The following is a 12909-nucleotide window of genomic DNA, read 5'->3' as shown; positions in this document are numbered from 1 at the left end:
ATATGGGACACATGAGGCCTTCAAATAACAGCATAAAACACATTTTCACACAATAACGAATCCTCATTACTTTTATAACACAGAAGATGTGGACTAAAGGACTAAAAGCCTTTGAATACAAAACAAAACAAGGCTAAAGCATAAAAGGATTATTGAGTTGATGAAAAACAGTATGTCTAGGGTGACCAGATTACTGCTTGTGGAAATCAGGACAGCCCCCTCCCAGCAAAAATTAAATTGACATATCTTTACCTAGGCACAGATCAATGCAAAGTAGAGGGTGCATCCACATCTGTAACTGTTGTCACCTTGTACATTTCTCAGTGTGCAATTGTCTTTCAAGTGTATATAGTAAAATGCAGAGTAGTCCAGTCCAAAATTAAGATGTGCGAAAAGCATTCCCTTCATGACTGTTACACGAGTCGAGATTTATCCGGTGTCCATGCTGTGTTCTTTAATAACACATGCACCACAGATGCAGATGTCCCAGGCAGGAATAAAATAAACTCCACGACCTTGGCCAAGACTCCGAAGTAGATGGTCTTGCTCTCCAGCTCACAATAAACATCTGTCCATCTCTCAGACACTGCCGTCTTGATCATGTTCCACTCAGTGATGCAACGAATGACAATGCATCAAAGAGCGTGGTTTCGTCAATCAAACTGAGACCGGGGTTTCTGGATTAGAAGTGTTCGAGGCTGCTCTGAATGTCTTTCCACTCTGGGATGTCTCTCAGAAGGGCCCACTCAAGTTTTTCTGTTTTCTCCAATGAGCGGCTACAAATTTGGAGGTAATCCACCAAAAATCATCCGCTCCCATGTTACACCACCTTCAACCAGGTCATCCATCTGCTTTTTAATGTCATAGTGTATAAATGATTCCTCCAGCCTGGCCTGCTGGACTTTTCTCAGGTCATGAATGTGCAAAGCTATGTCCGTGCACAACAGAATGATTCCTCCAATTGCATGCACCGTCAGATTCTGATCTTTGCGTCACAAAAAAATTGCTAACACTAACTGGACGTCTATTGATAGGGGATTGTGATTCGATAGTTTAATCCAATCATGTACTTCAAATAATACAGTATGATTTTATTGGTTTTACAAGTCGTATCCTTGGCTATCTTTGATTAGAATACTCACGTGAATGAGAAAGCCATGTAGGGAATACAGACATTTTAGGAGAGGGGAAATATGGGACAAAACACGATTTTTTCAGAATAAGTCGGGACACAAGAAAAAGTGCTTAAAATACGGGACTGTCCTGGGAAAAATTAGACGTCTGGCCACCCTAAGTATTTCTGACTATAATCAAAAATTGAGAATGCAAATAGGAAGCATGGAAGTAAACAGAGAGTGAGATAGACATGGGCTGACCTGACATGAGCCCGATGAGCAGCATAAGAAGCCAGCCAGAAAAAGCATCACTGATGCTAAACAGCAGGGCTATTTTAGAATGCTTACTCTTATTTGTGATCTGAAAGAAAGACAAGGTGTTATAGCAGAACTGAGGAGTTTCATGGCATATGTATCACTCAGTATATGCACTTTAAAAGTTAAATTACAGTAGGACTAGAACAATAATATTTTTTTTTAAATGTCATGTAAACAGTCCGGCTGAAATCCGTAATGGCCCGTTTTGTGAGAAGTTGGGCTAACAGATCTAGATAATGCAATAGTAGCTCGGTTTATAGCATGTATACAATTTCATCAGACCATCGGCACTGTGCACATGCATGCTTTGAAAAACCGAGGTGATGTGCATTAAAAGTTAGTTCACCAAAAATGAAAATTCTCCAATCATTTAGTCACGCTCATACCATCCCAGATGTGTATGACTTTCTTCTCCTGAACACAAACAAAGATTTTTAGAAGCATATCTCAGCTCTGCAGGTCCTCACAATGCAAATGAATATTTTAAAGCTCCAAAATGAACAAAAGCATCTTAAACGCAATCAACAGGACTCCAGTGGTTAAGTACACCGATCAGCTACAACATTAAAACCACCTGCCTAATATTGTGTTGTTCCCCTCGTGCCGCCGAAACAGTGCCAACCCGCATCTCAGAATAGCATTTGGAAATGCTACTCTTCTCACCACAATTGTACAGAGCAGTTATCCGAGTTACCGTATACTTTGTCAGTTCGAACTAGTCTGGCCATTCTCTGTTGTCAGTTCGAGTTCGAAGTTCGAACCAGTCTGGCCATTCTCTGTCGACCTCTCTCATCAACGAGGCATTTCCGTCTGCAGAACTGCACCTCACTGGATGTTTCTTTTGCTTTTGGCATGATTCGGAGTAGATCCTAGAGGCTGTTGAGTGCGAAAATCCCAGGAGATGAGCACTTACAGAAATACTCAAACCAGCCTGTCTAGCACAAACAATCATCCATACGATTATCTAATCAGCCAATCATGTGGCAGCAGTGCAGTGCATAAAATCAGGAGAAATACTAGTCAGAAACTTCAGTTAATGTTCAAATAAACCATCAGAATGAGGAAGAAATGTAATCTCAGTGATTTGGACCGTGGCATGATTGTTGGTTCCAGATGGGCTGATCTGAGTATTTCTGTAACTGCTGATCTCATGGGATTTTCACACAGAACTGTTTCTAGAATTTAATCCATATGGTGCCAAAAAACAAAAAACATCCAGTGAGCGGCAGTTCTGTGGACAGAAATGCCTTGTTGATGCACATGAGAATGGCCAGACTGGTTTGAACCGACAAAGTCTATGGTAACTGAGGCTGATCGGTGTATATATCTCCAGAAGTGATATTACAGGATAGTTTGTGAAACAGATGAATATTTAAGTACTTTTTTATATTCTTTTATAAATTATAAATTCTCTTCACTGCCCAGTAGGTGGCGATATTCACAAAGAAAGTGAATTGCCAAAAACATAAGAAAAATGTGAAAGTGAATGTGTATACTAATAGTAAAAAAAGGACTTAAATTCCGATCTGTTTCTCAACAACACATCAAATCCCTTCTGAAGATAGATTTAAAAAATGGAGTCTTATGGATTACTTTTATGGTGCCATTATATGCTTTTGGAGCTTAAAAATTTTGTGTCACCATTCACTTGCATTGTATGGAGCTACAGAACTGAAATATTCATCTAAAAATCTTAAAAAATAAAAGTCATAAACATCTAGAATGGCATGAGGGTAAATGATGAGAGAATTTAAATTTTTGGGTGAATTATTAATTTAACACATCCTCAGCTGGCTGCCTTCCTTTAAATATTTGATTACACATTGTCAGGTATTCTTGATATGATGGATAAAGACTGTAGCTCAACTACAAAACATAACCTGCTGTTGCTCGATTATAACTGCACTTGTAAATTTACTGATTTACTGATATTAGAGTGCACTTTTTTAATGGTTTTGGTCCTCGAAGTATATTTTTCTCCATAATTTTTTCCACTGGGAATTTTCAAAATTCTCCATTAAAGAGTTCTAAGCCATTAACCAAACCAACCAGCTCTGAGATGAATCATATAATCACAAGCTTTGATTTAAACTGACAAGTTTAATAAGGATAAGTAAGAGAAAGTATTACAAGACTGTGTAATTCATGTCTTTTATAAAAGTAATTAACTGCAATCCCCTGAATGTGCGAATTACATAATGAAATGAAAAACAATGGTACAACATAAATCCATTGATGCATAGGTGCTACTTATAAGTTTAAAAACAATTTGTTTTAAACTTATTGCTAAATATTCAGATATCATTGCACATCAAACGTTAACAGTGACTTCTCTGATTGGTGGGGCTCTCTTCAGGATTCATCTGCAGTCTAGTTCTTGAACAGGTATTTGTTCATATAACTTAAGCTGATTTATCTGACCACTAAATAACCTCAGAGATTATGGTAGGTCCGACTTGAAAGGTTTACAAGTTATCATTAAAAAAAAAATTCTCTATGGAGAAAATGAATGGGATTTTTACTTGACTGCTGGACTGGAGTGAAATCCTCACTCACCTCTCTATGCCTGTCTCGATCTTTTGACTTCTCCCTAACCCAGTCAATGGTGTTGAAGTCCTCATAGGTTCCAATGCCAGGAACAGTCTCGTCTAGCAGATCCATCAGCTTAGGACTGCTGTTATGAGTCCACTCATCTTTACAGAATTCTACATGGACAAAAGACAACAGAAACACCCATGGGAAACCAACAGCCACTTTACTGGTTTTATTGTGTGCAGCAGTGCATAACTACACCATTTCTCCACTGTGAAAGCAGAATGCAAATAAAATGGCAATTAACTACAGACAATTCTTATTGTGGCCCAAGAGGAATTACTGATAACAAATTCAATATTTCATTGCCATACATAGCGTGTGTGATATCACAGCTCATGCAATTTCAAAGTGCCATTCAAATTCAACAAAGAAAAGGGCTGGAGTTGAACACAATTATGCTGGCCACAAATAACAGTAGATGAAGTCAAGTCAAAATAAGCCAGTTAGAGCAGGATACACAAAGAATGATAAATATTTACATGGTACATAAACGTATCAACTTTAATTTTTAAGTTTACTTAAAAACAATGACTACGCTTCAGAACACAAAACCCTTGAAGGCTTCTTAATTGATTTCCTTGCTTCCATAGAAGTACACAAAATGTTTTCTTTTGAGCATTCTCAAATACTGCCAGGAGAACATGGATCATCAGGTTTTGTACTAAATTGTGTAGTCTATGCCAGCTCAAGTGCATACTGACATTAAAATAAAGCAAAATGAAACATACCAACACTAAGGAATACTGAAATTACTGTATTTCTTTTTATTCTGCTTTTCACTCCAATTATTATGCTGATAATATAATTGTAATGAAATTGTTTGCATTAAATATAAGCATTTTCCCTAGTGATCTCAGACTTTTAGAACCAACTGTATAAAAGACATGTAGTGGAGTGCTAGATTTAGAGACAGCACATAAATGAATAAAGAAATGGTTTTCTATGGAGAACAATAAAAAAATGTATGATATTACTTAATGCAAGAGCCTGATAGCTAGACATGTTTTATGGCTCATCTTAACTAATGTCACTATTCAAATTTTTATAGTGAAAAAGTCAGTCAAATGATTCAAGGTTAAAGGCTTTGAGCCCAGTCAAATGTTTCTAATCAAACTAGTATGACTGGTTTATACAGATACAGAGGGAGAGATACTAGACTGGTTTTGAAACAATGTGATAAAGGCACAACGACTCCAGTTCAACTTGAAACACTGATATTACAACTTTCAGAACTCACAACAGGATGGGGAATGTTGACATTTTCAACATTTGACACGGCATACTGGCTATAAGGCCCCTTATCAGACATATCTACATCCAGAATCCAAATAATAATACAAAATATATATAATCAAGCTAGAGAGGGTTAACAGCTTAAGGACTATGTGGTTTTATGGGAAAAAACGGTTAAGGAAGCAGTGAGGACTTTGATCCATAAATTCCTTGAATCTAAACTGAACTTTGGATTGGTGGGAATTGAAAACATTGAGGAAAGATGCTTAAAGCGTGGGGGTTTAAGAATAACCAGCAGCTCTGTGAAATTAGTGCTGCATGTTTGTGTGTATAATCCCATCGAGAGAGAGAGAGAGAGAGAGAGAGAGAGAGAGAGAACTGAGTGCAGTAAATAGGAGACCATCAGACACATAGGTTTTAAAGTCATAGGACAGATACTGCCTGAATTCAGCAGAGTGAGTAATTTGGAGAAACTTTCATATGTTCTAGGAGAGAAGGCTGAATGTATAGATTTATGTGTCTTCTTGTCATGATCTGAGGGAGAGGGTGACCCCTCACAAAAGACTAAAAGTGCCAGTTAAATTTACTGTTACTCATTGTTCTCTGAAGTTAATTTATTTACATTTTGTGGACTTACCTGTATGCTTATTATTAATAATAATTTATTATTTTACCATTTTATATATGCAATACATGTTTTTTTCTGTTTGCTCTGTAGACAGAGAGAGAGAGAGAGAGAGAGAGAGAGAGAGAGGGTAAGAGAAAAAGAAACATGAAGAACGGTGACTCAACCTAAAATGAACACTAAATCTACTTTCTCTCGGTTTTCTTTTTTGCAATTCTCAGTTAACTACTCCCCCCCAGCTCTTCCTTTGTTTGGAAAAGACTTTCTGCAATAGTCATCTGTCAAGACAAGGCAGATCTGGCAGTGTTCAATAACAATAATTTTTATTTGCCTTTGCTATTATCATCAACATATTTATATATTTTTTTATGAAGCAGTCTTTACAAAAAAGGGACAACGTTTCATTTTGTTTTTATATGAATACGGTTTGAATTTTGTTTTTATATGACAAATACTAATTTATGATAGTGAGCTAAATGGTATTGCCTTGGTAACATATTTAAATCAAAAGAATATGACAATATTCTTAATATGCTTAACACATCACAAAAATCTAGGGTATAAATGATACATGATCAATGACCATAAGACGTAGTGATGCAAAATGCAAAACTGGTGAGACAGTTGGCCTGAAACTCTCATACTGGCCATCAGGCCATCCTTGCTGTTAAGCCCTACAATAATCTCTCTTGTGAGACTTTGGAATAACAAATACATATTTTTAAAGTGTTTATTTATCACTTCCTGTCCTGTGGGAACTCTGTTGTTTGGCTGTGTGGGTGAGATGTCAGAACAGTACATTTTTGTGTACATGTGTGTTTATTCGTGTGTGTAAATGAAGTGATAAACTAGTCTTTATCTACTCCGTGGCTGCCCATGTTGTAAATCAGTATATCATGAATACGATTTCAGGCACTGGCAAGGGTATTCATTCTCTAAACATTAAGACACTGACGAATCAAATCACCTGCGACACGATAACAAGGTTGCATGTTTAAACGCGGCTCACTATATAAAATGACACTATTGTACATTTTCGTGGTATATATTTAAATGTTCACTGTTATTATGAAAGATAAAATGACAAAGAAAATAAATAAAAATACAAAGAAGTATATTTTTAAACTTCTTTTTAATATGACTGTTCACCCAAAAATTTAAGTTCTCTTAATTACTCACCTTCATGCCATCCCAGATGTGTATTACTTTTTCTTCTGAACAGAAACAACACATTTTAGAAGAATATTTCAGCTCTGTTGATCCTCACAATACAAATGAATGGTGACCAGATCTTTGAAGCTCCAAAAAGCACAAAAAATACAAATTCAAAATTTTTAAATTAATATAAAAATATATTATATTTTAAATTAATATATTCAAAAGCATTATGATAGGTGTGGGTGAGAAACAGATCGATTTAACCACTGGAGTCTTATGGACTACTTTTATGCTGCCTTTGTGATTTTTGGAGCTTCAAAGTTTTAGTCACCATTTACTTGCATTAAATGGACCTACAGAGTTGAGATATTATAATACAAATCTTCATTTGTGGTCTGCTGAAGAAGTAAAGTAAGACACATCTGAAATGGCATGAGGGTGAGTAAATGATGAGAGAATTTTCATTTTTGGATGAACTATACCTTTAAAACTGTAATATTATAAAGATTGTTTACCTTTCATGCACATTATGGATGAAATATATTACAAACAGCATCTCTTTTAAAGAGAAAATTATTTTACACTTGTACTCCGCCTTCTAACGACTTGAGACTTCATAGAGCATGACAAACATTCCGGTAAGGGAACATAGTGCGCAATGATTCTTCCTGGTTTTTACGCTGCATTCTGGGAATTTTTAAAAAGCGAACATTTCTGTGCACTAGAACAAGAAAGCCTTACAAATGGCTGACACCTTGATCCATACCTTGACTACTGAATTAGGGTGCTTAATGAGTCGCACCCTTTAAAAAAGGTTTATTGTGCGGACACAATCAGAATGGATAGTAACTAACTGATAGCATCAAAATTCAACAAGTGGTCAAATGCACATGATGAATATTGATACAGTGCTTTATTGATAATTGAGCTGTCTCATAATATTTATATTATCAATGCCATTGATCTCTCTTCCTTCCCTCACTTTATTTTATGATAATCTATTTGTGCACAATTGAAAACAAAGTAGAAACACACACAGTGCATAATGTTGACTCAGAGACTGCTTCTTCATTTGTATTTTGTCATTGTTTGGCCAATCATTGAAGAATACAGCACAGTCTGGTAGAGCTAAGTGCATACGATGTGAAATAAAAAGGCCAAGTTACTCCATGTTAAACTTCAGTATAATTCTTTTTTAACTTCAACACAAACAAACACACAATCTCAGACAAATGCCAGCTTAAACACAGTGCAATGTACAAATTATTTTCTTAATCAGATTTTATCCTTCTGTCAAACCAACTATCCTGTCAAACAAACCATGCATGTCCCCAATCCCATTCCTAACCATTAACTGGCCCGAAATTCAAAGGGAAATGATAGGCTGATAAGAATATTAAATTACAAGAATGTTCAATCAATCCCAGACCAAATCTTATCCCTAAAATCTGATTTGTTAATAGTAATGCTGTTCCATGTTGATTGAGGAATATTACAGTTAAAGTGTATGACAAAAAAGGAAGTCAACTGAGGAAGAGAGAACAGGTTGTGAAACACTAACAAAAGGGGAACATCCTGGTATGAGAATAGCCTGTTTGTGACATCAACACAGCATCATCAGTATCTGTGCAGACAGAGAACAGAGTTTGCTGATCTGTCTCCACTGACATCACAAGATGCATTACACATATAAACGGTACGATATCACTGTCTATAAGGATGGCAGCTCATATCTGTTGTCTTAATGATTCATTTATCAAACATTTGTAAAACACTCACAAACAACTAGTGGTTAATCTTTCAAACTAAACAGTTATTTTATAAAGCACAGCTGTGTAAACAAACAACTCATGTCTGGTGTGAGTTACCAAAGGTCAATATATATCACTGCCATGCAGTGGCTGGGTGTGTGTGTGTGTGTGTGTGTGTGTGTGTGTGTGTGTGTGTCCATACCCGTGCTGTAATCTCTGTACAAAGGTGGTACATCCTCACTGAAATCCACCGTGACACCTGAAATATCCACCAACTCATCATCGCTGCTTTCACCATTATAATTGTCATTGCAAAATCCTCCGTTCTCCATCATGCCCCTGTCAGAGCAGAGAGAACATAAATTTGTATTATTCAAAATAATGCAGGGAGCCCCTAACTAATGGTTGCCAATCATGTAGTTAGTGGTGTTGGGAAACGTCTCTGGTTACTCATGTAACCTCGGTTCCCCGAGATGAAGGGAACGAGACGTTGCATTTGAAAGCTATGGGGAAAATCCCTTTTCCACGACCTAGTTGAAGCCCTTGTATCATAATACCAATATTGTGACTGGCAATGATGTTTGAGCTCTGCCCCTGCGCACACTTGCTCTATATAACTGGGCGCTCAAACATAATTTCTTCAGAATTTCAGACTGAGGGACAAAGATGAATTGCTCGTTCCTCAAAACGCTGACGTAGTAGTGCGGCCAAGTTTTGCAGTGCCTCATTCACTTAGAAGAACGTGTAAATGAGGTAACGGTATGTCGGTATGTCTTCAAGTGTGTATGAAAATGAATAACCCCACAAGGTGAAAACCAGATAGCAAGTTAATCTTAATCTGAAGATATACGAGTCATATTATACACAGAATAATAAAGCCCTACATAACTAGAGGTAGGGAGGGAGGTTTTATTCTATTGGAAGTGCTTGTGACCGTTTCCTTGTCCTTTCGGACTTTGCTGATGGCAGAGTGGAGGATACGTACCAGGGGAAATGCATATTTGCACTTCTTTGGCAACTTGTGGGCCAAGGCGTCCACGACCTGCGGGGCTTAGGACATGAAGTACCAAAGAGGGCAGTGAGCTGTCTCTGCGGAGGCAAACTTCTGCTTTGGCAAACATTTCCCAAATCCTCAGAAACGTAAGTCTCCATTTCTCCACAAGTGGTCCCTGGCACGACAGCATGTCCGCTCCGCAGTTCAGATGGCCTGGAACATCTGTTGTGTACAGGGGAGGAGATGGCATGCACTCCACACGAGTCGACATTGCGCCAGGCTCATCATTGGTAGAGATCGAGTGCCACCCTGATGATTTATGTACGCTACAACTAACATTGTCTGACCGAATCAGAACATGATGATTCACTATGTCAGAATGGAAAGCTTTCACCGCTAAGAAGACGGCTTGCATTTCCAAGCAGTTGATGTGCCACGCCTGTTTCACACCTGTCCAAGTGCCGAAAGCCGGGCATCCATCACACAGCGCACCCCAAAACGTGTTGGATGCATCCGTGGTCACCACTTTTCATATTAAAACCTGACCCAGCACCACACCCTGCTGATACTGGTTTGGAGCCGTCCATGGTGCTGCCAGGCAGCAGCAAGTCATGGTGACTTGCACGCGCCCCGACGCTCTGTTATATATGTTTTACGTCAATTGGACGGGATTATATTATAATATATTGAAAGGATACAACTGTCGTCTGCGAGGCAGAGAGACTTCTTCGCCAGAACACTAGAGGAAGCAGGTGAATCTTTGCCGCAGGCGCTGGACTCAGAAGCTGGACTCAGAAGGACGTCCTGAAGCATCTGCAGGGAATCCCGTCCGCTGAAAGGTGTCCGTCGATGGCGAAGAGCAGGCTGATCAAGATGAGATGATCTGTCGTAGTCGAGACGATGTCGGAACGCCTGCTTATATAGTGCAAATGCGTCCCTAAAGGGGCATAGCTCAAACATCATTGCCAATAACAAGATTGGTGTTCTGATTCAAGGGCTATAACGAGGTCGTGGAAAAGGGATTTTCCCCATATAGTGATGGAAGATTGGATCATTTTACTGACTTGGATCTTTGAGTCTCATTCAGCAAAATGAACAAATCTTTATTCAAGTCATTTTCATTCATTTGAGCAGAATTCAATTAAAATGTTACATTTTCAATAGCCAAATCCCCAACCCTGACATGTCTATTTACGCAATCTTTGATTATAGAACAAATAAGGGAAAAATTATAGGCGTGATTAGATCACCTTTCAACTTTTTTGATCCAAGTCCTTCTATATACGGCTGTCACATGAACAAAAGAACGAACGACTTGGGACCAAAAGGTGAACTAATAATGTATGTTTGCTGTACAGTGACTATGCGGTTTTCGCCTAACAAACGAACGGAGGTTGCGCAATGCGCACGCGCGGCATACACAAAATGAATGAATCACTCTCGGAGACTAGGCTACTCCTTCTGAGTCACATAAAAGATTTGTTCAAAAAGAACGAATCGTTAATGAACGACACATTGCTACCCCAAACTAGCGTTCAAATGCAATGTCGAGGGAACTGAATAGATAGGGAACGCGATTGATTTTTATATATATATATAACGGACCGTTTAAACGCAAATTCGTTTTTTCCGTCCGTGTGCGCTGTTTTTCTATTTCAACCAGTAAACGAACATCTTTGACCGTTACGTTGCGGCCGCGTTTTTTAGAAGCCGTGTCAGGTAAAAAAAGAACGTCAACTTTTTTTAAATAAATAAATGCGTCTAGAGACACCTGCAGTGCATTCTGTCCTCTGCGTCTTGCTATTTAACGTGTGAACACTGAACAGCTCCAAACTTCCTCGGAGTATGCGCCGGTAGTTTGATGAAACATCGATACAACACAGTAATGTGGGCATCAATTTGACACCAGTCAGCCACATTTCACTGAGAATGGACTCCTTTAAAAATGTACCGAGAAAGTAAAACATGACAGTGTTCAAACACCACTCTACCACTTCCTCTCGCTTGCTCGGTCTCCCCATTCACAAGTCAAGTAAACTGACTCAAACGACCACCAAAACCCCCACAGTATCGCGGACTCAGAAGAGGGCTGTCAATCAGTTCCTCTCAAACCAGAAAATCTACAACTAGACTGATTTTTAATCTGTAAAAGCCAACTAATTTGTCGAATATGATACAGCTAGAGCAATTTAATAACCTCATTGTTAGTCTCTATTTGTTTAGTGTGAATGGCTGATAACACTTTTACATCGTAAATTTTTATCACAATCTGCAGTCATTTGTCTTAATTATATGTCAAGCGCCTTTAAATTAACACGTATGTCGCTTCAATAAAATATCGATTCTTTACTTTATTGTATTTTATTTCCCCCCGAAATGATTCAGTTGGCTTTATCCGAATAAAACAGTTTGATACATACCTCTCTGGGTCTTTCAGTGGTGGCGCCAGGTCTTATGATCTGGATTTTAATGTCTCGCTGTTAAAAATGCAGACGTAATCTTCACCAGCTGTCAGTCAGTTCCGTCAACTGGTGCGTCACAATAATTCACCCGGCAAAAGCATCCCACAGCCTCTTCACCGCTGATGTCTTCAATTAAAGCACAGAGACCGTTCACATGGGATGAGTTCTGGTAGGGAAGGGGGTCTAACCGTAAGCCGATGGTTTGCTTCGGGGTTTTCAGCTCAATAACTGTTCCTTTCTTCGAGAAAGAGGAAACCCTGAAGTGTTTGGAGGTTAATACCGCCACCCGACGTTTTGGGGAGTTACTGAAAGTTGTAGTAATTCATCTCAACGACAACATTTATGCAGTCGTCGATAATTAAATATATTGCCGTCAAAATCGTATCCTGCAGTGTGACATGCTTTATTCCATCTAAAACATTTATTATAAAACCTTTTCTAATTATTATAGCCTACACGTAATTGGTATGACCTCATATTAAAGGAAAGGTTCACACAAAAAAAGAAAATGTTCTTGTTTACTCACCCTCATGCCATCCCATATGTGTATCACTTTCTTTTTGTTTTGCTAAACACAAACGAAGATTTCTAGAAAAGATTTTCAGCTCTGTAGGTCCATACAATGCAAGTGAATGATGGCCAGAACTTTGAAGGTCCA

At 38.3% G+C, this 12909-nt stretch overlaps 1 protein-coding gene across 1 annotated transcript in view; it reads right to left on the bottom strand.

The window, feature by feature from the left end:
- Positions 1-12466, bottom strand: part of clcn5b (chloride channel, voltage-sensitive 5b) — a 37985-nt gene extending 25519 nt beyond the window's left edge. The window contains exons 1-4 of the mRNA XM_052145185.1: positions 12210-12466; positions 8998-9134; positions 3990-4138; positions 1377-1476 (exon numbers count right to left, since the gene is read on the bottom strand). Of these exons, the coding sequence (XP_052001145.1) occupies positions 1377-1476; positions 3990-4138; positions 8998-9130 (382 nt within the window). The 5' untranslated portion in view covers positions 9131-9134; positions 12210-12466. The remainder of the gene's footprint in view (positions 1-1376; positions 1477-3989; positions 4139-8997; positions 9135-12209) is intronic.
- Positions 12467-12909: the final 443 nt, after the last annotated feature.

This window comes from Xyrauchen texanus, chromosome 2, assembly GCF_025860055.1.
Source record: "Xyrauchen texanus isolate HMW12.3.18 chromosome 2, RBS_HiC_50CHRs, whole genome shotgun sequence".
Lineage (NCBI taxonomy): Eukaryota > Metazoa > Chordata > Actinopteri > Cypriniformes > Catostomidae > Xyrauchen > Xyrauchen texanus.
Note: the sequence above shows the minus strand (reverse complement) of the source record. Positions and strands in the feature narration are given on the sequence as shown.